The sequence below is a fragment of the Odontesthes bonariensis genome, chromosome 12 (genome assembly GCF_027942865.1).
Source record: "Odontesthes bonariensis isolate fOdoBon6 chromosome 12, fOdoBon6.hap1, whole genome shotgun sequence".
Classification (NCBI taxonomy): domain Eukaryota; kingdom Metazoa; phylum Chordata; class Actinopteri; order Atheriniformes; family Atherinopsidae; genus Odontesthes; species Odontesthes bonariensis.
The window spans coordinates 11,582,078-11,610,014 of NC_134517.1; the positions used below are offsets into that span (position 1 = coordinate 11,582,078).

A 27,937-nucleotide genomic window follows, 5' to 3' on the forward strand; every position below is an offset into this window, starting at 1 on the left:
GTTGGTCATTTGGAGCTGTTCCGAAGATATTCTAGAGGCGTCTGGCTGCTCTCTTGAGATAAAAAAATCCGGGTTAATGTAATTTTGAATTTTAGCCGAATGAATAAATAGGCAGCAGGTCTGTGGGCTGTCTGTGGTAGTAGCACGATGATGACGTCAGTAACACCCACTTTACGACAAAAAATCAAAATTACAGTAACCCGGATTTTTTTAAGTAAGCAACGCACCTCCACGTTATCAGTGCTAGTGTACAGTAATTAATAAATTATAAACAGCATAGTTTGTGCCTGTATAACATTGCCCATAGGAAACCGTTTCATGGCCGAATATCTCAAGAGAGCAGCCAGACGCCTCTCGAATATCTTCGGAACAGCTCCAAATTACCAACAACAAGCAGGGGTGAGTAGAACATCATGTTATAATGTGAAATCAAGGGCCCAATGTAAAAAAAAAACGGTCTTATCCTTTAAGCCTAGCGTTCTTAAGTAAGCGAGGAACTTTACCTCCCAAAGTTCATAGTTGTTTTCATCTCCGTTGAAAACTAGTCTGTCCCATCGTCCTCCCGTGCGATGCCTGGGCCCATAACCTGTTGGGTTTTCTTGTTCGGTACTCATATTCACAATGAACCACACTTCTTTTCTGTAGATAGCTGTGTTCGTTTTTATTGCTAACGGTAAGGTAAATTGAACTTCATTCTCTTGGTTAGAACAGTGCAGAAAACAGACAAGAACCTGCTCTCATTGCCCCCAGTGGACATCAGCAGTACAATATGCACATAAACACAATAACTCAAAAACAGGTTAAGATGAGAACATATTCTAACAAAGATCAACAAGATCATCAGGAAGCAGTGGCGGTTGGTCAATAGAGGGCGCTAGAGCGCCGCCCCTCCCGTGAATCAACCATAACAAATATGAAATTAATTATACATTTGTACATTGTGTTTTTACTCGTGCAGTGGTGTGATACACTCTGCTGTAGGCTACATGCCACTGCCAGCAACCATTAAATGCTTTCGACTTTAATCTAGGCTTGCTATTTGCTATTGGATATAAAGCGCTCCTCCAGGTGGTCGCCGGTAACACTGGAGTCTATGAGAGCTAGCAAACGTTTTTACCGCGAACAAGCAGAGGCAACTTTCCATTGGCGCATCAAAATTTGATTCTAGTTCGCATCTCTGTGCGCCCAGACCAATGGCAGAGTTTTCCATATTTTTAATCTAAACGTGATTGGACAATTCATCGAATCAATCACGTCCATCAAGCAAGCATCCGAGGAAGCGCCGGGCTCTCGGGGAAGAAGACCACAGACAGTAGGATTGCTGCAGAGGTTAGTCTCTGTTGTAGAAATTAGTTGTTGTCCATTTTTCAGTGCAGTCTAGTCAAGTCAGCTTTATTTATATAGCACATTTAAAAACATCAGAATTGATCCAGTCTTCTATATTAGTCCTCAAAACATTAGACACACCTACCTTTTAATGTGGTCTTTGTTTTTCCTGAATATTTGTACATTTTGCAATAGAAAAGGAAATTCAGAACCATCATCCCTCCCTACTATTATGTTGTGGTTATGGTATAACATGTGGTCTATTCTAATTACAGTAGCCTATATTTCTTTATCTATTCTGTCCCAAAACTCTTTATTTAAGGTCAACAATATCCAAAGTATCCCTCTAATTGTATTAATACTTGAACAATGGTCTAGTTTAGGTGGTTTTTAGAATTTGTGTGTTGTGTTCTGATTGTGAGGTGCTATTTGACCCGTCACGCGCAACTGCGCCCCCCCAACAAGTTGAATCACCAGCCGCCACTGTCAGGAAGGCTGGCACCGTCCTGGGGGTCCAGCTTGACTCTTTGTTGGTGCTGTCTGAGAGGAGGATGCTGTGTAAACTGCATAGTATCCTGGACAACATCACTCACCCTCTCCACTAGGTGCTAATCTCCCACAGAAACACCTTCAGCAACAGACTCATTCCACCCCTGTGTAAGACAGAACGCCAGAGGAAGTCCTTTCTGCCTGTGGCCTTCAGACTCTGATGCCCTTTCCACTTTTAAGACCAGGCTTAAAACTTTCCTTTTTGATAAAGCTTATAGTTAGGGATGGCTCAGGTGATCCTGAAACATCCCATAGTTAAGCTGCTAGAGGCTTAGACTGCTGGGGGGCCTCATCTGTCACACCTTTCCTCACTTTACTCTCTTTTTCCCCTGTTTAATTTCTCAAATGATATTATATACATGTGACATTTTTGTGGTCATTAACTCATGTTTCCCTGTTCCAACAGGTATCCTTTGAATGGTGTTACAGTGCCCCCCCCCCCCCCCCCCCCCCTTCCTGTTAAAAGGGAGTCGTTTCTCTCCACAGTCGCCTCAGGCACGCTCAGGATGGGAGATTGGACTGAAGACAAGTTTCGGTGCAATCTGTTGGTTTCCTTAGCTAGGAAATTGTTTTTGAATTGGCTCTATATGAATGAATTGGATTATTTTATAAATAATTATGATTACAATGAATTGAATTCCAATTGGCTTGAATTGGACTTTATTATTTAAGTGCCTTGAGATGACATTTGTTGTATTTGGCGCTACATAAATAATATTGAATTGAACTCATCTCCCTCAGGTCGAGAGAGGGTCAGTGGAAACAATGCGTCCTGGGGCCAAATGCCAAATGTCCCTTTATACAATGACACTTTCTCCAGATCACTTGTTTGTATATATTGTTTTTGTTGAGGCTGCTAAATTGCACACTGCACATATTGTATTCAGTTGCTTATGTTATTTTATGTTAGCTTTATTTTATTTTATTTTTACTTTATTTTATTCTATTTTATTACTTTGCCTCTTGTACAATAACTGTCTCACCGCATTTTCCCTCGGAATAAATAAAGCTTCTTGAATCTTGATAAGTTCATGTGAATATAGCGACTGTATTGGGGGCTTTCTTTATTATTGTTTTATATTATGCTAACACATGAAAAAGCTTTGTGTGCTTTTGATAGCACTTTACAACACCCCCTCTCGTATTGTCTATGTGTCTGTACATAGTCTGTGCTCATATCATTGAAGTGGGGCTTATCAAGACAAAATTACTGCTATGCTTTCATCCTATAAATCTGATTGCAATAAAGTGAAGCAGGAAACAATGGTGCCATCAGCACGGGTAATTAAGTGTCAGAGTGACCCAGATTGAGAAGACAGATAAGATTTGTGCCTTTGTGTGATAAAATGAGAACATGGTGAGACCTAGTATAACCACGCAAGGTTACTTGGAAGCATTCTTTGAGGGTAATTAAATACTTCATTGGCTCACTTTCAGTCAGAAAAAGAACTTTTTCCCCCTTTAGTTTTTCCGAAGCATACATGGTTGTGACTGATAAAAATGGTCATATCAAAGATTACCATCCATCATCTAAAAACAAACAAAAAAAATAAATCGATGAATCTGCCTCTAACCCAGTGTCGGTATGGGCTCCAGGCCTTTTGCAACCCTTGGTGGGGTTGAATGCACGTCAATGAATTTATACTGTATTGCAATTATTTGACCAATACTGTGTTGATCTGAGACTATTACATACCATTCACATACAATGTTCCTTTTATCAACATTTAAAGGGGATATATGATAAAAAAAAAAACTAAAATGAAAAATGGCCGTCAACTGAATAACTAAAAAAAACACTAACCTGGCACTTTGTATGGTTTCGTCAAGATTTAAAATGATCTAATATGGTGACCTGTTCAGATTTATAGATGTAAATGTCACGATTATTCTTGGCTGTGGTGTTGTTTTGGTTTCTGGGTCTTAGGCGGGATTGAGCGGGTTTCCAGGAAGTCTGGGGCAGAGTCTGGATTGCTCCTACTTTCACGCCTATTCCTTGTCTGTCCTCATCAAGATGCCTTCTTAAAGGCATGGTTGGTAATCCTGGAGAGCTTGCAAGAGAGCTAGCAAGATTTGAAAGTGGCACCTCCGCTAAACCGCTAAAGGTGTTGACAACATACGATGATCTGAAATGCACCATTATAAACTTGAATCACTTGCAGTGAGTTGTATATAGTTGTTAGTTCTTAGCCAATGTACAAATATACAAAACCTAAGCGTTCACCAGCATGCTGTTGAATGGTCCTTGATGGTCAAAGTTCTTAAAAAATACATCGTTAAAAGTGCATGATGAACTTGGTAATTTAATCATAGATGAAGCCTAACCACTATTTTCACAAGAAAAAATTAAAAAAGGTGACAAAAATAAGAAGAATGTGGGAATCAGAATAAAAGCAGTTGGCTTTTAAACTGATGGTGATGGGCTGACTTGGCTAAACCTTTTAAATCTGAAATCACATTTCCAAATGCCAAAAAATCCCCACAGTAGTGTTGATTAGTTTCTTAGTCAATCATCTCAGTCAGCAAGTAGAGTCAAAATGCTTCACAAAAGCTGTGATTTTTTTGTTTTGTTTTGTTTGGCAATTCCCTCCAACTTTCCATTTAAGTTTATTTACTACACAACTCACTGTCTGCTGCTCTTTTGAGCAACAAGCTTACTGGCAAGTCTTCAATGCCATTTTACAAGTTATAACTTACAAAATTGAAATGTTTTTCAAATGGATCCCTCATTCCATTATTATTGTGTTGCACTCTGTAATTCTATGGAGGCTCCACTAATCACACAGCTAACCACTGACCGTAGTCTTCCGAGCAATGCAGAGCTGGAAACATTCTGATTGGATGACAAACAGGCTTCTTTAAATGAATCTTTCATATCCTTGTACAAACTTACTGCACCAATTCAAAGGCTTTATTTCTTCAGACGCATTTCATCTATTAATTCATGCTTTTTAGATAAGGATTCATCCAGTTAAAAATGCAAGGCTGGAATTTGCAAGATTATTATTTTTGATATTCAACTCAAGAATATATTAGGCCTCTCTGTAGGCCTTGATGACCTTCGTAAGTCGCTCCTCCTGCATCTTAATACAGCCACGTTCCCAATATAGCTGCATACATTCAAATATTTTCAGAAAATGTCTGTGACGTGATTTTGGCTATATTTACACGTCCGATAATCAGTGGCAGACACTCTCTGCTATTTCGCTTCCTCCTCTCTGTCATGGCGGTGGCACTACAGCAGCAGTGGGAGCCTGTCTGCTAATTCTCACTCACTTGACAGCAAGGTGTACACACATCGAATACAACTCGATCCTTGCAGGGGAACAGGCGTGAGTCTATTATCAATGACATAGCCAGGGCTTGTTCTAACAGTCACAAGATGTGTTGCTAGTCACTAGCACTTTAGCATTCCCGACAAACATGCTTACAGTACATGCATGCCTCAAATATAATTATCCAATCATGTCTTGCAAATGAAGAACTACCACTGATTGTAAAAACTGCCGTTTCCATTTTGCAGAGACCTCTGCTTGCCATTCCACACCCCAAACACATCCTGGTCAGAGAAGTGGTTTTGCAGTAGGGACGAGAAGACGCCTTTTGTGTTTAAGCCAACTGATATTTTGATGAAAGCATGTCTTAGAAATTTTGATAAATTGTGCCAACTTGTTTTAAAAGAAGCTAGATATTTTCACAACCACGCTTGGCTGTGTTGTGGTTTCTGGGCATTAGGTGGGGCTGAGCAGGTTTCCAGGAAGTCCAGGGCACACCTGTTCTGGGTCCGTCCTCATTAAAACACAGTCTTAAGGAGCTGCAGGAGCAACCAGCCTTCTCCAGATTGTTTAACTTCACCAGTGGTAATTAGGCCGACTCCTGTGTTCCACAGAGTTATTTTGTGGTATTTACCTTGCCTTTCATGTTTTTCTTCAATGCCGCTTCCGTGATCATTTCTTCTCACTCTGGATTCCCATGCTTCATTGTTGGATTAACTGTTTCCCCTCCCTGCCTGCTCGCCCTGCCGTCGACTAAGAACCACAGCACCACAGCCAGTATCCTCCCCCTCCATTCTGGATTCCCACCTGGACCTAGTGGGAACTGATCACTACCTTTGTCTGGACAAATTACCTCATCGGCTCCTCACTAACCGTCTCCGTTTACCCGGATCCTCCCTCTGACTTCCAACACCCCGCACCTTTAAATAAACTCTGCTCTAACTCTAAACCTCCCAGTGTTCTGCGTCTGTTCTTGGGTCCTTTTTGTGAGTCAGCTAGGCACCTAGCTGTGACAAATGTCTCCTTCAAAGTAAAACCCTTTGGTGTAAATATTGTGGGATGTCAGAGGGCTCTTTGGTAATTAGATACAAGATGTTCATCGTCACATCATCTACTGCCTTTGGTGTCACACGTGGATCCTCTGCCCAACTCTCCTCAGGTTGCCTTTGTTCATGAATTATTCACCAAGGAGAGACCGCTCCTTAATACGGTTAGAGTCGGGTTAGAGGTCTTAGTTTATATTTCTGCATCGTTTTTAAGCATCTGACGTTATTAACCTTTGCCACCAGTGCCGTTGAAAAGCTGCGGGGGTCAAGAAATGTCATCAATCTCACAGCTGAGGCACTGTGCAGTGGTTTGAATTAGGTCAGAATGCTATCACAGACACACAATCATACTCGCATTCACATCTGCAGGAGACCGTATGAAACAATGTGTGCAGGAATGGAACAACAGTGCACACCTTTCTCTGCAGTAGTCTGTTTGGTGGAGAGAAGTTGAGTGTTATACCACCAGTATATTTAAGCCAGATCGGGGAGTAAGCCAGTCCCTTACTCTACAGGGCCTTTAACTTGTTTGGTTTTGTTTTGTTTGTATCTAGGCTACTCCTTTTTAGTTATTTTTAGTCACAACTAGTGTGGTCTCCTCTTCTGACCGAAGCTTGGCAAATATCAAGATGGCTTGTGCTTACGTCAGTAAGATATTTATAATGTTTATTAGTCTGCTTGCAATGTTTGTGGTTCTATAGCTGGCCCATAGCTTGTATTCCAAGGCTGCTGGATTCTTGCAAGGTTTGCAAGAGCATGATCATGATAGAAACCAACCTGCCAGTATTTAAGCCTTTTGTTTGTCAGGAAGTCCAATCAGTCCACTCATCTTATCAGTGTGGTGATGCACAACGATCTTTAAAACATTGTTTATTTGGAACATTTTATTATTGAAAGAGAAAACGATTACACTGAGGTTTTTCTCTTGGTGAATAAAGTGTCTTGCAGTATCATTTGGTAGAATATATTTTTCAGTGACTGTGCTGTATTTTTTTGTGAAATTTGTGAAAGTAAACCTGCCTCAGCCTCCTCTGTTACTTGGTTTTTGTATAAAATGTTAAAGGCAAGTATGTTATGACATTACTTTAAGTTTCCCTAGTGTGGCATCTCAACACTTTGGGGAAAAAAAAAATTCTTCATACTATTACAGTTAGGAAATAATAAAACAGGAACATATTTCTATTGCTTTTTTCCTGTAGAATATTGAAGGATTCATCAGTAACTTGCAAGAAAAACAAAAGGCATGATCTGTTTTATTTCATGTTTCTATTTTATTTTAGTCTGAGAAACAAATGGATTTAGTGTACAGTTAAGAAGAGTTTTGTCACGTCACAGAAAATTGTTATTTACCACTCAGCCACACACAAATGGTTAAAAAATCATTCAGTGAATAGAACCTAAAAAAGGTTCCAAGACCAGGAGGAAATGAGCAGTATTATTTGCCCTCAGATGCCTGGGGCCTGTCGGTTCAATACCCCAATTACAGATCTAATAGCAGCTGAAAACTGCACTATGGGGCAGCATCACTGAACCAAACAGCTAAGATGTGAAATCACAAATGTAGACTTCAAATAATGCATAGTTTGGTCTCTTTTCAGCTTTGGACAAAGCAAACCAACACTGTTAATTGTGCCATCTACATTCCCATGGTGGATATGTTCTGCCAAGGATTCAACTGAGATATCAGTGCAGCATGCCAGCGGGGGAGAGACTGACTGTGTTTGACTGTCACAGAAAAGTGTCAATAAGCATGTCTACTGGACACTTGGAAAAGACCCAAATGATTATGTCAGTCCAACCAAAACTGGACTTTTAAATTCATGTAAACAGGTTAGTTTGACCAAAACTGAATGAAATTGAGCTTTTCAAAATTCGCACCACTCATAATGCGATTGGAGACAGAATCACTTCTGCATGTATACACGCAAGTAGACTCAAATGGGCGTAGGTGCTCCGCACATGCTCTAAAACCAAGCATCAGTATATATTGAAATCACTGATATGTTCCTAATAAATCTGCTGTCATTCACATAATTTTCAGTTTCTCAAATTTGTCAGACAGCTAAACATGTCAGAAATTGTGATAAGCAGCCCATCAATGCTACGTGTCAACTCGCAGTCACATAGAGCATTTTCAGACTGCCCCTCTGCGCCAATTAAATCTAGATTTTTTAACAACAGGGCTTCATGAGTCAGCAACATCATGACAAAATCTTTGTGCAAATACCTTAAAGACGCAACTTAAAAACATCTAAACAGTGAATTCGGCTATACTTACGTTTACGTTGCTCCCCAGAGAGAAAGTTAGAAGCGGCAGAACTGTTCACAACATTGCAGCGTCTGACATACTTTAGTCAATCACTCAATTCCTCTTCCCTGCATATTAACTGTTACAAGGATGGCGATCACGTTAATTGGCCCTGTTGTGCAGCGACCATAGCTTGACTCAACTGTGCATAACCGGACTGAGTGTATATATTGAAATACGTTAAATCTTTGCAAGTTTGAAAACTATCAGGTGGGAAATGAGGTGGGTGTTTGTGTTAATCTGTAACTTACTATCCCCAGTAGGTCTGCACAAAATCAATCCACTGAATAAATGCATCATCGGGCTCTGATTTAAGATCTGCCCTAAAAATCCTAATAAGAAAATCTATGAAAAATTGTTTAACTGTCCAACTCAGAAATTCTATAAAACATAGCCCTTAGTCTTTTTATACGTTTTAAATAACTGTTGTCCACTACAGGTAATGTATCTTTCCATGTAAACATCAGAATTGGCTTTACTCTGAATGTAGTCTAAACCCATTCAGAACTGAGACTCTCTTTAAATGCAGAGTTGTTTCAAGTGAGTGAATACCATTTGGGTTTGTGTGTATGATTTATTTATGACCACATGTGACTTGAACTTCTCTGAACAGACTTGAGTGAGACTTGCTTTTTCCCAAGTGACTGAAGATTTGTAACTAATTTGCCATAGTCTTGTGGGTTTCTGTTTTGTTTTTGGTTCTAAGTTTGTGTTACATTATCGTTCAAATTTCCATGATTGCTCAAGGGTATTTGGAATTCATAGTGTTCTATCCCCCAAGAGCATAAATACAATGCTGCACATCTTCAGTGATTTAGAGTTCAGTCAACATTGCTATTGAAGTACATTCATTACAACTCCACCTAATGCAAAAACATGCAAATATGAATGCAGGATGCATCATAAACACAGTGAAAAGACTTGCACATAATCATTTAATAAGAAACATACGGTTTAACGTTGAGTGTATTTGACATAATAATCAGACATTTTATTGAACTTTTCTTTATGATCTTAGATTTAAAAAAATAAATCATTAAAAGTCACTCCAACTGAAGATTAGACATTCCATTACAAACAGTGCCCTCAGTTTTCCATGAGATTTTGGCACAAAGTACAAAGTGTGGGTGTGGGTGTTTTGCTGACAGGCAGGTTATAGGTCAATGAATTTATAAAGGAAATAGCATTCAAAAATATCAATGAAGAAACAGTTCAAACAGTTCATACTACCACACAGGGACATCACAAATCAATAGAAGCCCAAGGTCCATGATACACAAACTGTGCTTTCGGCTATGGCAAGGTTTGGCAGGGTTGTGTGTTTTCTAACTTATCCCTTTGCTTTCTTTCTCCTCTGTAGATGGAGTAGGGATTTTTCCACTGAATCTTCTACTTTTCTTTTTTCAATTTAACATTTTAGGCTTCAGGCTAAGCAGGATGGAAGCTTTCAGAACACATTGTAAGTGTAAGTCCACATTGGGGCCTCCATTCCTGCAGTGTAACCATCCTTTCTGTGTTGTGCTTTCTCTCACCTGAACTCAATATCTGCTTCATCATTCTGTATGTTTTCCATCTGCACAGGTGCATTGCTTAGTTAAAATATATTAGACATTGACAAAATCAGCACATTAAATCACACAATTGTACACACTGTGTATATTTCCAGTATACTGTTTGTACACACACATAGAAAGTCACATCCCTGGGTATCCCTACAGAAGACTTTAGTATCTGTCCTGTTGTATCCTCTTTATTAGCACTGGATATGGCTCTATTGAGCTTGAACGGAGCATCATTTTCATGGTAATTGAAAACAATCGTTAAATTCTTGTGTTTGTAAAAGCATTATGATCACCTCAAACACTCTATGCAAGCAGTTTCTCCCAGAAAAATGATTTTGTAATTTATAATATCTTTCCTTAAGTCACTGTTCGGATTTGGGTGAACATGTCAGCACCTCTCCGCTCTGTAAACCAAAGAAATTACTTACATTCATGTAGACTATCAACAAATGCTATTTGCAATGGCTTCACACGATACGCAGAAGTAGGATCTGGTTTTTAAGTTATTCAACTCGTCCTCTGGATCCATACCCTGTTCCCACTCTTCACTCGGTAGAAGAAATCCTTTGGTCGCCAAATGTGAGGAAAGTGTAACCTTGAAGGGTCAAAAAGTACCTGTTGTCTTGAGTCTTGTGACCCCCGGCCCCACTCTTTCCCTTTACACAATCCCCTCGCTGCGCTTGCTTCGCCACACTACCAAAGCTGTCATGAGGAGAGTAACCAAGATGGGGACAACAATGAAAGGACCCAGGATGCGGTTTGGTGGATCCCTGAGAAGTCGTCCAGATAGTGAGCAGTCGTGGAAGTAGTGCCTGTGGACTCGGATGAAGAACTCATCCACCATTCGGTTGGGCCAGTAGCACCCCAGGTTCAGCGCCACCAGGTATGTACAGTTTGTCAACTCACCATAGAGTCTGCATGTTAATGACAAAAGAAAGAGGGTCACACAGTAAATTACTATGCTATTATTCCTAAGGAACAGCTTTCTCCCATCACATTACTGACAATGGTAGCAAGTTGATTTATCACTCAAATTTCAAACTTTGAATTCACACCAAGGTGGAGTAAAACAAATCCCAATCATTTGTAGCCAGCTAACTCTCAGTTTTGCTGAGAGACAGCTGTTGCTGGCAGATTTTCTATGATATATTAGATGAATTGGGTGAATTGATTGGAAAAGCTGTCCCTGGGTACCATGTATGTCATCCCTTGTATAGCATGTTTGGCTTATTAAAATTCATTTCCCAAAATCAAATCAAATACCAACAGAGAACTGCTGATATTGAACAAATTTTATAGAAGCATCTTACTACAAAGATTATGTGCTAGTACTAAGCTTTTTTTAATTTCACAACCTATAAGCCTCTAATGTAGTTAGCTAATGGTGTGCTAACTCTTTGGTTTGGCAGTGACAGGGTGCTCCCGTAAGCTGAACATGTAAACATTTACAACATGTATCAAAGCAGAGGCTCATCGCTATCATTGTCTTGCGTGAATTTGACTGTATCATTGAAGTGCCTTGAGTTACCACAACTCAGATGTAATGTTATTTTAATATCTAACTGCTTTTGATGATGCATTCCAGCACCAGGTCTATCTCTGTGGAGGGTTCGTAGTTGTAAACATCTCAGGGCTGTTTGGCATGGCACCAGCATACCAGAGTATTGCGTTCTGCTTCAGGTGGCAAGTTTATTGTCTCGCTGTGTAGCCTACCTCTTTCTTCCTCTGTTTCCTTCAAGTCTCATAAATCATTTGTGGAAGAGGGAGAAAAAAAATTCTGATCCTGCTGCTGGTCTAATGAGCACTGAATGAACACTGGGGTTGTTTCTGAGTCACTGAATGAAAGAAGGAAGAACAGAGTTGGGACAGGGGCAGTGCCCACAAAGAGATGCCGTTGGTTACCAGCTGACTCCATGTGGATCAGATTCTTGACAGCACAGAGCTTTGGCAAATGTGTATGTGCATTTATGTTCTTGTACACAATTCACTGAGCTACTGGATGCACATGTCAGATGTTTCCTTTAATCATAAACCTTCATCCCACTGTGTTTGGAGTGCATCAGCCTGTATGACAAAAGATAATGTTTTACTGCTATACATTCACTTTTCAAAATAAAGTACACTACCTACACCTATTTAAGCTCTACCTGGATTTTTTTTATCTTGGCATTCAGTCCTCCGCTTAAATCTTTAAAACTACAGTAAGAATAAAGCAAGTGATTGGACGGGGAAAAGCATTTCTGCCTGTACTTTGCAGTTAGGATCAACTAATCGTGTTTTCCACATGACTGGCAGAAACAAACATAGTTGTCAAGAACATGCTGAGGTGCTGACATCCAGAGGTGATCTTCACCTTAACAGTCCCATTACCAACTATATTACAACTCAGCCTCAAGCTAAACTTGACACATACAGATACTTTTTCAGAAAGTCTTTGCGTCACTTTTTAACACACTAGGTACCATTCGAAACTGTAAAAACTACCCTTGGCAGTCGAAGTGAGTTCTCCAGGGTAAAAATTCCATGAATAAAGGAGGGCAAGCTTAAAGTAACACTCGATTATTTGGCTGTTTTTTTTTGGGGGGGGGGGGGGGGGTTCTGTAGGTTCCCCCTACAGTTGTGTGATTTAACACCAGTGTCATAAATCACAGTGTGATTTTTTATTTGTTTATTTGTTTTATTGTTTGATACATTCACTTTTAATAAACACGTGTCTTCAAACTCATGGCTGGTATGAAACTTTTTTTTTGTTCAGCTTAGATAACATGCCCATCTGCCACTCTATTCTGCAGGCCCCACGTTACATCACCTAATCCACCTTCCACTCCAAAAAAAACAAAACAACTGTCCACAAACAACAAGACCATTATGTGCTACTTTCACTAGGCACAATTGTGAGTCTTAAAGCAATACACATCAGTGAGAGATTTCAGTGGAACACATATCAAGTACTACATATCCAACCATCTTTAAGTATATTACCCTTTGATCAGTGCTGTGTCTTTCTACAGATGTCAAAAAATCAGTCAGTTGTCATCTTCCCATTGTTCTCAGTCACCACATGACACTTGGTCAGGATTCTTTTTCCCAGACAGCATCAATTCTCATTGAGCAGATTAAACCAATAAGCTTGAACAGAAGTTTCCCAACATGTAAAACCGATGACTTGTTATCATAACCAAAAGTTTTCTGCTTTTGAAAAAAAATGTGGTAACCCAAACAATTGATACATTTTCTTCAAAGTTTATCGAAGACAAGCTGGGAGAAGTGTAGCCTCTAATATGTTGACTTATTTGAACCAAAACATGTTTTCTTAAACCTAGGCAGGTAGTTTTGGTGCCTAACCTTAACCAAGCAGTGGCAGAAAACGAACAAAGAACTAAAATGTTATTTTCAAATAAGATTTACATTTCTGGGACAGGACATAATTATATTTTCTACCACACATTAACTGACATGTTGAAAATTGACCTAATACACCAACATGTGATGCCGAGACCTGCTGACCAAGTGTCAGAATGTAACAAGATGGAATTATAACACAAACTTTATTTTAATCATTTTGCCATCTGAGTTGTTCTTTCTACACACAGAAGAAGAAAATTAAAACAAGTAATCCAATATTACTTTTAAGAAGAGATGTGAGGGAAATAACTTCAAAGTCTATGCCAATGTAACGTATATGATGCTCTCCATCCTTACAATTCAAGTTGAAATTTAGGATTGAATATATAAGATTTTTCATCTTTGTCTTCAAAGTATTAACATTTTCTGTGTATAAGCAGGGAAATATGGAGAAAGAACATGACAAGGTGTAGAGTAAGACACAGGCAGCAGAAAGGAATATTAAAATGTACCCCTCGAGTAAAAGATAAATGGCAAAGGCAGCTGAATCAGGCAGGAGCGTGCTGTTCTTAGCAGTTTGATCTGTTTACTGAAGAGCACAATGTGAATAAGTAAAAACATGCATGATTGGAAAAGCAGAGAGTCTGTAGATGGAAGTCGAATTCATATAATCATACACTTTGTGGACTGTATATTTTACATACCACGTGTCATGTTGAGTTAACCACAGTAACTGTTACAGTCATAATTATCTCTGTCGTGGAAGTCATACTGCCATTTTAAGAATAGAATGTAGTCAAGGAGAGAGATTTAATGTTGGCCCACATCCAGACAAAGTTTAGGCAAACAATGTTTAACAACATTCACATGTATATACATGCAAAACCCCTTCATAGTTTCACATAACCTCAAGCTAAAGTGAAGCAAAGATGCTTCCAACAGAAACCAACATCTTCTGTTCTCTGCTGACTTTCAATATGCCACATTGTTCTACCCAAAAGACTGAAATGGAAACGGAAACCAGTTTACAGAAAGAAGCAACGCATTGTCTGTGTTTTCTATGATACTGCCCTCCCCATAACAACAAAGTCATATATTTAGAAGCAGTTTATATAAAGCAGTGTTAAAATTTGAAATTCCAGTCAGGGTGGCAAACATCTTTGGCATCTTGCCATGCTCTTAGTCGGTGATGTTAGTCACTCCATCCCTTCAAGAAAAAACACAGATGCTTCATTATTTAATTTTTTTAAAGTATTTTTGGGGGCTTTTTATGCCTTTAATGTTAGGACAGTTCGAGAGAGACAGGAAGCAGGGGGCAGAGAGAGGGGAAAGACACGCAGCACAGGGCCGCTCGGTGCGGGAGTCGAACTGGGGCCAGCTGCAGCGAGGACTGTAGCCTCTGTACATGGGGCGCCTGCTTAACCCACTACGACACCGACCGCCCCAGAAGCTTCATTATTTGAGTGAAACCGAGCCAACTTTACAGCAGGTGTGTGGATGTGGTCATAGTCTCCAACGTGTCCTGGGTCTTCCCTGGGGTCTCCCCCCAGTGGGACGTGCCCGGAACACCTCACCAGGGAGGCGTCCAGGACGCATCCTAACCAGATGCCCGAGCCACCTCATCTGACTCCTCTCGCTGCAGAGGAGCAGCGGCTCTACTCCGAGCCCCTCCTCGATGACTGAGCTTCTCACCCTATCTCTAAGGGATAGCCCAGACACCCTGCTGAGGAAGCCCGTTTCAGCCGCTTGTATCCGCGATCTCGTTCCTTCGGTCCCTCGTGACCATAGGTGAGGGTAGGAACGTAGATTGAGCGGTAAATCGAGGGGCCTTCGCCTTCTGGCTCAGCTCCTTCTTCACCACGAAGGGCCGGTGCAGAGCCTGCATCACTGCGGATGCCGCACCGATCCCCCTATCAATCTCCTGCTCCATTCATCCCTCACATGTGAACAAGACTCCGAGATACTTGAACTCCTCCACTTGGGGAACGATCTCATTCCCCGGAGAGGAAATTTCACCCTTTTTCCGGCTGAGGACCATGGTCTCTGATATGGAGGTGCTCTCATCCCAGCAACTTCACACTCGGCTGCGAACCGCTCCAGTGAGAGCTGAAGGTCACGGCCCAACGACGCTAACAGAACCACATTATCCGCAAAAAGCAGAGACACAATTCTGAAGTCGCCAAACCGGACCCCCTCAACGCCCTGGCTGCACCTAGAAATTATGTCCATAAAGATTATGAAGCCCTGACGGAGTACAACCCTCACCAGAAACACGTCCGACTTACTGCTGGCAATGCGGACCAAACCGGTCATACCCCTATCAAGGGGTCCGGCACTCCATACTCCCGGAGCACCCCCCACACGACTCCCCGAGGGATACGGTCAAACGCCTTCTCCAAGTCCACAAAACACATGTAGACCAGTTGGGCGAACTCCCATGCACCCTCCAGGACCCTGCTGAGGGTATAGAGCTGGTCTACTGTTCCACGGCCAGGACAAAAACCACACTGCACCTCCTGAATCCGAGATTCGACGGATCCTCCTCTCCAGTACCCCCAAATAGACCTTACCAGGGAGGCTGAGGAGTATGATCCCCCTGTAGTTGAAACACACCCTCCGGTCCCGCATTTTAAAGAGGGGGACCACCACCACATCTGCCAATCCAAAAGCACTGTCGCAGAGGCGTGTTAACCAAGACAGCCCTACAACATCCAGAGCCTTGAGGAACTCCGGAAGGACCTCATCCGTCCCGAGTAGCTTTTTGACCACCTCAGCAACCTCAGCCCCATAAATGGGATGCCCCACATGCAAATTCCTCAGCTCTGCTTCCTCATTGGAAAGTGTGTCGGTAGGATTGAGGAGGTCCTTGAAGTATTCCCCCCACCGACTCACAACGTCCCTAGTTGAAATCAGCAGAGTCCCGTCCCCAGCATACACGGTGTTGACGGTGGACTGCCCCCCCCAGCTGCCGGATGTTTTTGCCTCAGCAACAGCCGAGGCCGCGTTCCGCTTGGCCTATCCGTACCCATCAACTGCTTCCAGAGTCCCACTGGCCAAAAAGTTCTGATAGGACTCTTCAGCTTGACGGCTTCCCTCGGTTCAGGGGTTGCCACCATGACAGGCACCAACCACCTTACGACCTCAGCTCCGGTCAGCCGCCTCACATGGACATGGTTGAAGCTCTGCTGGAGGTGGGAGTTAAAGCTCCTTCTGACAGGGGATTCCGCCAGACGTTCCTAGCAGACCCTCACAATACATTTGGGCCTGCCAAGTCTGATCGGCATCCGACGATACAACCACAAAGTCGATCATCGAACTGCGGCCTAGGGTGAACTGCGGCCATGAAGAACTATAGACTGTATATGAAAAAGTGGGTGAACACAAGCCAATGTAGTTTGTGAACTATCTTTTTCAATTCTTGACTTCATTTGACTGTCATGGTGTTGCCATAGTGGTCTTTCTGGAGCCAAAAGTGACCATATTTAGATAGGCAGGTGGAGTTGGCGAGTAATCCATAAAGGGTGATTGGACAGAGGGCAATTTCTTTTTTGGATTATAACTACATCATAGACGTCAAACTCAGGTCTTAAAGGGATACGCCACCCCCAGGCCAAATTAAGTGTATCCCCGCATTCCCAAGACATAAATAAGTGTGTGGGAGCATTTTCCTGGCGACCCAGGCATTGTCCGAATCTCACAGCACTGACCACTGCTTGGTTTCGCGTAATACCTCCATGCTTGCGTCGCCGATCGAAATATTACTCCGCACAACCTCTGTTTCGAACACCGATGGGACAGTGGGGGTGGGGATTCCCAATGACGTAGCGGGGAGTGTGCGTCGGCTGTGTTGTCCGCACCGGAAACTAGTTCCCAAACCGACATGAGCAAACCAAGCCTTCCGTGTTGATTTACACAGTCATTTGCACTCGATGTGAAAGTACACCACTCACACAGTAATTAGAAGGTAAATCAAGTAAATCAATTCACGTTGGGCGAAACATTTCGATTGACGACGCTACCATGGAGGTATTACGCGAAACCAAACAGTGATCAGTGCTGTGAGATTCGGAAAATGCCTGGGTCGCCAGGAAAACGCTCCCACACACTTATTTATGTCTCGGGAATGCGGGGATACACTTAATTTGGCCTGGGGGTGGCGTATCCCTTTAATTTAACTATTTGGTCTAAGAGATATTACCAAATGTCTAAAAGAGCTGGCCTGCCGGTAGACAGTGCATGCACCACTAATACTACAAATACCAGAATGCTCTGCTGGTGCGTTGGCGCGTCAATCAGGAGGCGCAAGCGCCCCCTCCTCTGTTGACATTCATTAGCCACCTCCTGCTACCAGTCGCATCGGGCCACCCCTCCCAAACATGGCCAAATGAAAGGTGAAAAACAGGAGCTTTCCAGAAAGGTGGGAAGCAGAATATCTGTTCACAAAAAATGATTCTTCGTATTACTTTTTGCTTTGTTTTTTTTTATTTGGCTTTCTTGTGCATGTAAAAGAAATGCTGAGTTACAAAGACCAGTTACCAAACTAAAGGATGTACTTCCCTCTCACTCTTTTCTACCTGGGATGACATCACCATGAAACATTTGGTCAGTACCTCCTCATTGGCTTTTAGGCCTATCCTGAAACAACTGATTTGCACTTCACCATTTCTGACCATCAAGCTGACCAATCAGAACAGACTGGGCCTGTTGGGATGGGGACCGAAAAGAGAGTGGCTTTAAAATGGAGCATTTTAAGTGGAAGGTGAGATGAAATACAACACTATAAATGTAACACTATACATTCCAGTTGTGACTCTTAAAGAAGTACACAGACCCTCATTACACACAGTTTATTGGTCCTGAAACTAGTCTGGAGCGCCCAGGATGCAGACTCAGTTTTTTTCTTTACTAAAACTATTGAAACATGTTTACCTTTACTCCGGGGGTCTTTAGGCTAATAGGTTACAGGAAATACAAAGCATTAAAAAGGAAGCATGCTTATCACTGTTATTAGTGACTGACATAAGTTATAACCATATCAATATTGACCCTTCTTCTATGCTGCAACTCAGCCAGCCACCTTTGTCCCATTTCAGACTTGCATGCAAATAAGTTTTCACAAGAAAATGTTTGGTCAGTTTTTGCTAGTTTCACTTCAAAGTCTTGGTAGTTTGCAGCCTTTAAAAAAATCTCTCAACTTGCAATACATGGTTCTGAGACTTTAGACATGCTCAATTTAAATGCTTCAAAAATATTTATCTGGAAAACCTGAAAAATTACTGACAATCTGGAGCATTTTTTAATGACATTCCTAATTTTTTTTTGTTCAGTTTCTTTTGAGGGTTTGTTTACGACAGATATCACAGTATAAGTAAGTATGCAGCATTACTCTTATGACGTGTTACATAAGGCTTGCTGCTTGACAGTTTCTGTGATTTCTGCAGGTGTCTTTGTCAGCCTCAAATTTGGATGCATCCATCTGCAGGGCTCAGACTTATAGAGGGAGCCAAAGAGCAAAACAAATTCCCAAAATTCCCTATCGATTCATCTGTTTTTCATTCCCACTTTGTCCTATATAGTGTCCTCTGTCCTAACCTAACCTACTGCCCTAAATATTTGTATTATCAATTAAAGCAAACACTAGTGTGAGTTGTACGGAAGTATGCAATAATAAGAAACTTTATACTTTTTCTCCCGACATCCACAATCATACGTTTGTGAGTTTAATCAAGTGGTTTCTGTAATTTGTCTCTATTTTTAGTTACATACATGCACACATATGCACAAGAAGTAGTCTCTTTAAAAACACAAGTAAACATTGATACATGCCCGGCATGTAAAAACAGTTGTAAAGATCTAAACTATCCAAATGTAATGCAAATCGGACGCAGCCCCACCCTGCCCCACCCACAAAGCATCTGTGTCAAATCTCAGATTTCAGTGTTTATCAACTGCACCATATGCAAAGTGCAAAGACAGAGGAAAAACTATTTAAAAAAAATCTCTTTTTAAGAGAACAGCTGAGTTCTGCAGTCTTAAACCACAGAATGCTGATTGTCCATTTTACAATTTCTATACATGAACTGGTGTTACTCTCATCTATCTTCCTATGTCTCACCAATGTAGAGAAGAAGCTTTTTATGGTTCACACTTCAACAAAGTGTTTAGGTGCTCTCTTTAATAAAGGATAAGACCGGTTTTTTGACATTGGGCCCTTGATTTCACATTATAACATGATGTTCTACTCACCCCTGCTTGTTGTTGAACATTTGGAGCTGTTCCGAAGATATTCGCGAGGCGTCTGGCTGCTCTCTTGAGATATTCGGCCATGAAACGGTTTCCTATGGGCAAGCTTATACAGGCACAAACTATGCTGTTTATAATTTATTAATTACTGTACATTAGCACTGATAACGTGGAGGTGCGTCGCTTACTTAAAAAAATCCGGGTTACTGTAATTTTGAATTTTTTTGTCTTAAAGTGGGTGTTACTGATGTCCTCGTCGTGCTACTGCCACAGACAGCCCACAGACCTGCTGCCTATTTATTCATTCGGCTAAAATTCAAAATTAGTAACCCGGATTTTTTTAAGTAAGCGACGCACCTCCACGTTATCAGTGCTAGTGTACAGTAATTAATAAATTATAAACAGCATAGTTTGTGCCTGTATAAGCTTGCCCATAGGAAACCGTTTCATGGCCGAATATCTCAAGAGAGCAGCCAGACGCCTCGCGAATATCTTCGGAACAGCTCCAAATGACCAACAACAAGCAGGGGTGAGTAGAACATCATGTTATAATGTGAAATCAAGGGCCCAATGTCAAAAAAACGGTCTTATCCTTTAAGGCACCTCTCCCAGGCTTGTTGAAAGTTTTTTCAGGTGTTGAGATTCTGTAAACTGTTCATCTTACTTTTGTTTATTTTTATGGGAAATGGCAACTTCTCAAATTCATCCAAACATGTTCATGGCCTCATCCGATCTGCAGCAACAAAAATTAAAGAGGATTATTTGCTTGGTAGATATTACCCATTTACAGTGTTACATGATAGGGAACTTTAATCACATGCTGTATAATGCATAATGTGTCCATAGGTGTTCCCGTTAAAAGGTATTTTTGAGGCAAACGTGCTACAATACAGACTTAAAGAGAAACGTCTGTATCAAGAAATACCAAAGTATTCATTTTACAGTTTACAGTTTACACAAATGATTGAATCATCTTATGATAACTACTTTACTTTAAACAAAAAGTATTTTTCTTCCATAAGAATACTGGCTCTTATGTAACAAAGCTTTTAGATTTACTATATCAACAGACAGCCCAACAGTGTGGCAGTAACGCAACAAAAGTCACTACACCTTTCATACTTAGATTTACATGCTTTTTTTAAATACTTCATATATCCTTTACCTTTGACAGACTCAATTTTCATCGGCACAAAGGGTATTGTTCCAATGTTCCTCCATTTCAGACATAATGCCCCTCATCTGCTCTGAGGTGGTTGTGTCGCTCTACCTTTCTCTTTAAAATACCAAAAAGTCTTCTACAGTTTTTTTTTTTCTTTTATTCATATTTCTTTAGAAACCCTTGTGTAATATCACTGGTGTGCTTTGAAATGTTATCATTCTGGAATATTCCTCTTCTCTGGCATGCCTCAAGAGAGTGAGCTTGTCTATCAGTATTGCACTGTAACATGGCACCATCCAGAAACCTTACCTTCCCACAACCTTTTGCATTCTCACAGCTCCCTGTCGCCAAACTCACACCTCATTTACTATGGGGACTTTTCTTTAATTGTAGTTGTTTGGGCTGAGTTCACACCAAACCTGCCAGACCCAAACTGATATGTTGTTCTCATTTGGACTGCAGAACGTGCTCCTAATGTCTCAGTCTTTTCAATTTCTTCATGGAGATATCAAAAGAGTGAGATAAAATTCTTGGACAAAACGCGTGGAGGTTAACACTTAGTTTTCTATTTTCAACAGTTTTGTAATGTCTGAGCTGTCACACACAGGTTTTGCTTGATAGCCTCTGTGTCAAGTCTGAAGCGCCTCTATATCTGTTATTTAGAGCTCGATTGTGGAAGTGCCATTCTATCTGTGGTGTTGTTTTGGTCACTTCAGTCAATGCAGCTTTAAGTAGAGGTACATTGTCTTGGTCTATATCTGCAAATTACTACTGAATCCATGCCTTTCTGCCTTTTAAAAAAAACTGTATTTTGTCATCGATCTTGCTGTATGCTTATCCATTTTTGTAAAGTCTCACAATAAATTAATTTTAGTTAGGAAGTGCTTAACTTGTGGGGCCATGATGCAGACTAAGCAGCAGCCTTCAAAGTCAGCATGAAAGTTAAAAAAAAACACAGTCCCTCAAATGCCAACTTGAGGGTTGCTCCAAAAACAAGTCAATCCCAGGAGACTCCCAACCCTAGCTTCATTTTCTATTTGTATGTTTGACAAAATTCCTAAAACTTTACTCAAACAGACTGTTTTGTGAGCATGTATACATACTTATGGGTGTTATGGGCCTTGGCAGATACAAAATCAGCAAATCAACAAAAGGTGTTTTTCCAAACTACTGTACATATGATGGAAATGAAGAGGTAATATGTCTACTTTGAGATTAAGCAGGTACAGAAAATGGATGGATGTATGTCTACTTTGAACAGGAAAATATCATGACAGCATCTTGGGCTGTCACCCAGAAACACCACTTCAATACTTGTATTCATTATTGTTGGAGAGATTTCCTCAAAGAATAATGGGAGAGATTGTTCCATCTGAAACCAGGGAAATCCAAAACCAGGCCAAACTGTCACAAGCGAGCACATCAAATAAGATGTTGTCTTTGTTTCTGCCATGTTACTCTGCTAACTTCCCGAAACTCTTTCCCTCTGAGTGAGTCGTTTTCTTTCCTACATTTCGGTTCATATTTGCTCTCAGTTTTCTCTCCCCGCTGTATTGGTTTAGGTCAGTCAGTGTCATGATGTGAACATATGGATCTTGTCAAGTGTGTGTTGATGTGATTTGTTTACATGCTTTTGCATGTGTGTGAGAGACTGCAGATACACTTAGCATTTGTTTTTTTAGTGTTTTGTATATTTCTACTCAGGTATAAATCTGCTCTCATTGTTTTGTTTGCACCACTTTTTACGTGTTAGCAGACTAGTTCAGAATGATGTGTGGTTTGTGTAAATGTTTATGCTCTTAAATGATCACTATTTGATCTGTACACACTGAGTGGTAGTTTTACTGTCAGTCAAAGTATTTACAACAGGTGACCTGCTGCTGCTTATGTTCAAAACCCAAACCAAAGACTGATGCCAAATGATGAGCGCAAAACCTGTGGAGGCCCATGATAAACGTTCATAAATTCAGTGTCTCTCTTCCACATAAAAGGGAAGTTCAGTTTTTTTAAACCTGGACCTTATTTCTGGCATAAAATACGTTCATCTAATCACCAATAACAGTTTGGTGAAAGTCGGCGTCCTTTGCAGGATATTTAGATTACTCGAGATCCGCGTATATCCATATAACGGAGAGAAGGCAAGGCAAGGCAAGGCAATTTTATTTATAGAGCACAATTCATACACAGGGCAATTCAAAGTGCCTTGCACAGAACAGGGCATAGACAATACAGCCTCTAAATAAGGCATTATCTGTCTTTATTTCACCAATACTTTAAGACGAATGAATGAATGAACGCATACTATTGCACTGTTAGCTCATAGCTGCCATGTTTTTGTTATCCGGGGCTATCGGGGGGCTTATCGGGGCTTTCTACACAGTGGGATGACTTCAGCGACGCTGCAGCAACATACCCATGATGTGCTTTCAGTAAACCATACATATATACAATGTTTACATGCATTATGTAACTTTTATCATTTTTTTCTTTTCAAGGGTGGGGGAGGGAACATATGCACTCACTTTTGGATCATATACAACTCACATGTATTTCAATAAGTATGACTTTTCTAAAGCTAATAAAGTTAAGTGTATGTGTTTAGGGTGTATTTCAAGGGTGTTGACTTGCTTTATCTCTATGCTTTTTTTCTTTTCTTTTTCTCCTCCACTTTTATCTCCTTTTTTTTTCTCTTCAAACCTTTTCCTCTATCTCTCTTTTCCCCTTTCTCTTTTTTTTTCTTCTTTGTGTCCATTTCAATCGAAATAAATATACAAAGGGGAACATCATGGCGAAAGCCAAAATGCTCCGCTTGTGAAAGCAAATCTGTTGGGCCTTACCATGACATTCAGATGATAATGTGCCACACAGCCGGACAGGACACATTAAAAAAAAAAAAAAAAGTGTATGATGTAGGGTAACTTGGGTAAACCTATCATCATCTCTTTTGCAGCTTCAACTGAAACCAGCTCTAGTGAGATGTCATAAGTGAATGTTTGCAGTATTGATGTGAAGGCCTGCTACAAGAAGATGGCTCAATTAAAAAGAAGACGCCTTCTGTCATCTATCCTCTGACGGGGCCAAAAGATGCATTCTACTGGAATTTGAAAATGATTATACATCACAAGCTGATAATATAGGAGGAAGACAATTGTTAGAATCTAGGCATTGACCTTTTTGTACAGAAACACAGGAAAACAAAATGAAATGCTGTGTGTTTTTATACAAAGAAAAAGAACGCAGACTTCTTTCGAGCAGCAGGATTATATGAAAAAACAGGAAAGTGTTGAAGCCAGTTTAATGATATCTTTTAATGCTGTCCTGCTTTAATCACTGTAAGTAAGCCAAAAGAAAAAAAAATCATGCAGTGTAAGGAAAATAATGATTCAGGGCCAAAGGACACCAGATATTTGGAATTTTCCCCCTGAGAGATGATGGCGACAAGCTGCTTCCTGTTCTATCATTACTGAGTGCCTCTATTGTCATGGGACTAATGCAAATACAGAGCCATCCGTACTGAGGCAAATATTGAGATTCTTGTCCTAATTCTATCAAAGACATCTCCAGGCACACAGCCATCCCAGCGATGCTGGGTGTTATCCAGTCATTAGAGTTGTAAAAACATACAATCCATTTTTAATTGCCAAGTAATCAGCCGTTTAATCACACAGCTCCACAGAGATGAAACTTCAGTTAGTTTTTAACACTACTTAGCTTACTGAATTTACTCTGCAAGTAACCTGATGTGAGTGCATCCACCTAGGGGTTTTTAAATTATTACAGAAGGCTGACAGTATGCATGACTGACTGACCAAAATACCCTTGAACAATCCCACAGGCAGAAACCTTTGCACAACAAAGAAATAGAGCTATTTTTAAACTGAAAGGCTACAGGAATTAGACAGGGTCAAAAGAGACAATGAATATAATTGAAAAACATCATTTCTATCTCTCTGGATACACTGATGTACTGTGTTCTGACCCTTTGTTTATATCCCCTTACCTGGGTGCTGCAGGCTTTTGAAAAATGGCTGGTCGCCTGCCGTAGAAGTTATCAGCTTACTCCTTACATCTCTCTTTGGAATTTAAAGTACCAGTGAAAACCTAGTTCAAATCTATAGAGAACAATACAGAATTAGCAAAGAACATATGTTTCATAAGTTTAATTCCTGAAAGTCATGACTGGTTTTTTGGCATTTTCAACTCCATGAGCTCATCACCTAGAATGGTTCACAGTTAATGAGGGTTAGGGGTCTTATGGTAAAAGGGAGAAATTACTTCCCACGAGTACTTCAAGCCAAGGTTTGTCGGTATGTTCAGTCGCAAAAACATGATATGCTGAGATGTAATTGGTTCTTGTGGCTCTCATCTCAAAAGATGGGTTCTCTCTGCTGCATAGGTTTATCCAAATTACCCAGTCCCAGAAACCAGAAATGAAAGGCACCTCAGATCAGAGCACACATCAGTCCAAACAGACATATTGGTATAGACTGCCTGAATCAGGCTTCCACAGCCTCAGTCCTGCACAGAAAGAAACCACTACTTAAGAAGATGGATGGAAAGAACAGAACTGTTTGGGCCAAGGACCCAAAAACTTGCCCCCTGCTAAATATCAAGTGGAAGTAATTTTATTATTATTTTTTTTTCAAGATGTCTTGTAGCTGAGGATTTCTGTTTAATAGCAGGTGCCATTATTTCGCCAGTTCCAACATGGTGTATCAACTTGTTGTAATCTCTCATGTGGGCTACAGGCATCTATTTGTGTTTGACTGCAGCTAATCAGAGAATATGAAGATATATTCATGTATTGTTCTACAAACCCTTGGCTTAGGGTTAGACATATATAGCTGAGTAGTAGGAACAGGGGAAGACATGGGATTGAGCCTGGGTGTGTCCAAATTCTTTAACATTATCACATGTGCGTGATATGATAATGTATCATTTTATAAAAGTGAGAAAATGAAGACTTATTCTCACTGAACATTTTTGGTTTAAAAAGATGTCTAAATAACATCTAAATGGTCCATAGACATCTTGGCTGATTTTAGTTTAGATTTGCTGCAAACGTTATTTCAATGTTCACATTATGAGATTTCACCAGGACATGCAACATAAATATGAACAATACAAGTGGGACACACTTGGGAACTTTGGCTGACAAGAACTTCTCTTAATCTACTAAATTTAACAAATCTGTGTGGGGAACCAGAGCTATATAAGATCACTGAAAGATATGTGAGATGATTGATTTGGGTACAACCACTATATATGGTTATTGACTTTACCAAACATTTTATATTTGGAATTGTTGTAGCTATAACTCCCGATTCCAGATGTTAATCATTTCTTTACATTTATGCAGTCAGCTGTCCCCTTTAAAGATGTCCCGGAGGCATCTTCTTGTCAGCACACATCTTGCATGTTGTCATTATTTCATATTATGATGACAACAGACAAATATTGTGAAATATTTAGAGTTAAGAGTAGAATTTAGAGCATTTCATGACTCATTTAATGCCCTGAAATTACATCTTTGTGTGGACCACTGTAGCGTTACTGGGTATTTATATACGTATTAAATATAAGGATTTATGAGATGTTCTTACAGTCTCAAATAAACCTTACCTCAAATTCAGGGCACCACTTACCTAGGTTTTGACTTAATTTAAGTCACAGTCAGGTAGGAAAACTGTTCGAAATCTTACGATCCTGGTGTTAAATTAATCTTTCAATTAATAATCAATTAATATTCAGTCTCATATCTCGCTACTTTCGTGAAGTTCTCGTTTGGTTGGACAGACATTACGTAAAGAACGCATACGACACAATCTGTGATTATAACATATATATAGATATATGAGCTGTTTATTACAATGATATGATCTTAGACATGAACCTTTAAACAAACAGGAGATGCATTGAATATGGGTGATTATATAAAACACTTAGTGAATATAAAATAAAATATGGGAATGGAGAGTTACTGGATTTAGTCAAATAGTTTGGGTTGGCTGACTATTTGACGCTAAATACTGACATTTCGGATTAATTTATCATTCTGTGAAAGCCTCGAGACATCCATCAAACCCACTTTAAGGTGAAAACGGGTCGGTCTTACTGTGCTGAAGTTCTGCTTAGTCAGCTCGGAACACGGCAGCGGCCACGCGGGGTCCGAGGGGATTTCTCTTCCGTTCTCTGGGCCTTCCTGGCTGTGGTGGCTGACTTTAGCGGACTTCTCAGTTGCTTCTTTCACCGGGAAACCGAAACGATGGTGCCGAGGACTGTGGTTATAATGATCGAATCTTCTTGGTGTCAGTGGGTCCGTTGCTTCTCTGATGAAGTGAACTTAAGTTCACAGAAGATTAATAAAAGGTTGCTTGGAGTTGGCTTTCTTGGTAGGAAAAGGTGATGATGGCGTGAAACAGCGGAGGTTAGGACATGCGACGTAGAAGGACGTGGATGGCGAGGGACGAACAAAAACACGTAAAACGTGCATCTTCAGAGTATTTCAATCTGTTTCTTTGTTCGGGTCTTTCTTTCTCGTCTCCGGGGTCTCACTGGGTTCTGGAGGGTCTCCTCCGGTCGTCCGCTGCATCGTTATCCACACGTCCTTCCGTTCTCTCCTGAGATTATGGGAAAACTCCCAAACTCTGGTGAGCTCTTCTCTTCTGCTTAAACCATCTCCAAAACTCTCTGAGCAGCTGTTCTCTGCTCAAATCTCCTTCTGAAACTCTGGGTTGGAACCCTTCTGGAACAAGAGGCAAGAAGCAAGAGAGCAGACGCCTGAAGCGAGCCAGCAAACGAGAGAACTAGAGAGAGTGTTTTTCGCGGGTTCCGGGTTTTGACTCTCGGAGGCGGGGCTTACACTACTTTTTCAGCCAATGACATGCTTGAACTGTGTGCATGTCTGTGTAAGGTGATCTGTGCTATATGGGGATTTCTGGATGAGACAAAGAAAACTCTTATTTCTCCATTACTCCCATCTCATAGAACATTTGTCTCGGTGATTCTGAAAACACCACATCTTGTTAAGATATGCAGATTAAAGATATAACATAGACTTGTAATATAAAGACATCAAAATAACACACATGATAAAGACAATTATGACTTTCAAAATTCAG

At 40.6% G+C, this 27,937-nt stretch overlaps 1 protein-coding gene across 1 annotated transcript in view; it reads right to left on the reverse strand.

Moving 5' to 3' along the window:
• Positions 1–7,447: 7,447 nt before the first annotated feature.
• Positions 7,448–27,937, reverse strand: part of ramp1 (receptor activity modifying protein 1) — a 123,075-nt gene continuing 102,585 nt past the window's right edge. Inside the window, exon 3 of the mRNA XM_075478636.1 lies at positions 7,448–10,980. Coding sequence (XP_075334751.1) covers positions 10,725–10,980 — 256 coding nt within the window. The 3' untranslated portion in view covers positions 7,448–10,724. The remainder of the gene's footprint in view (positions 10,981–27,937) is intronic.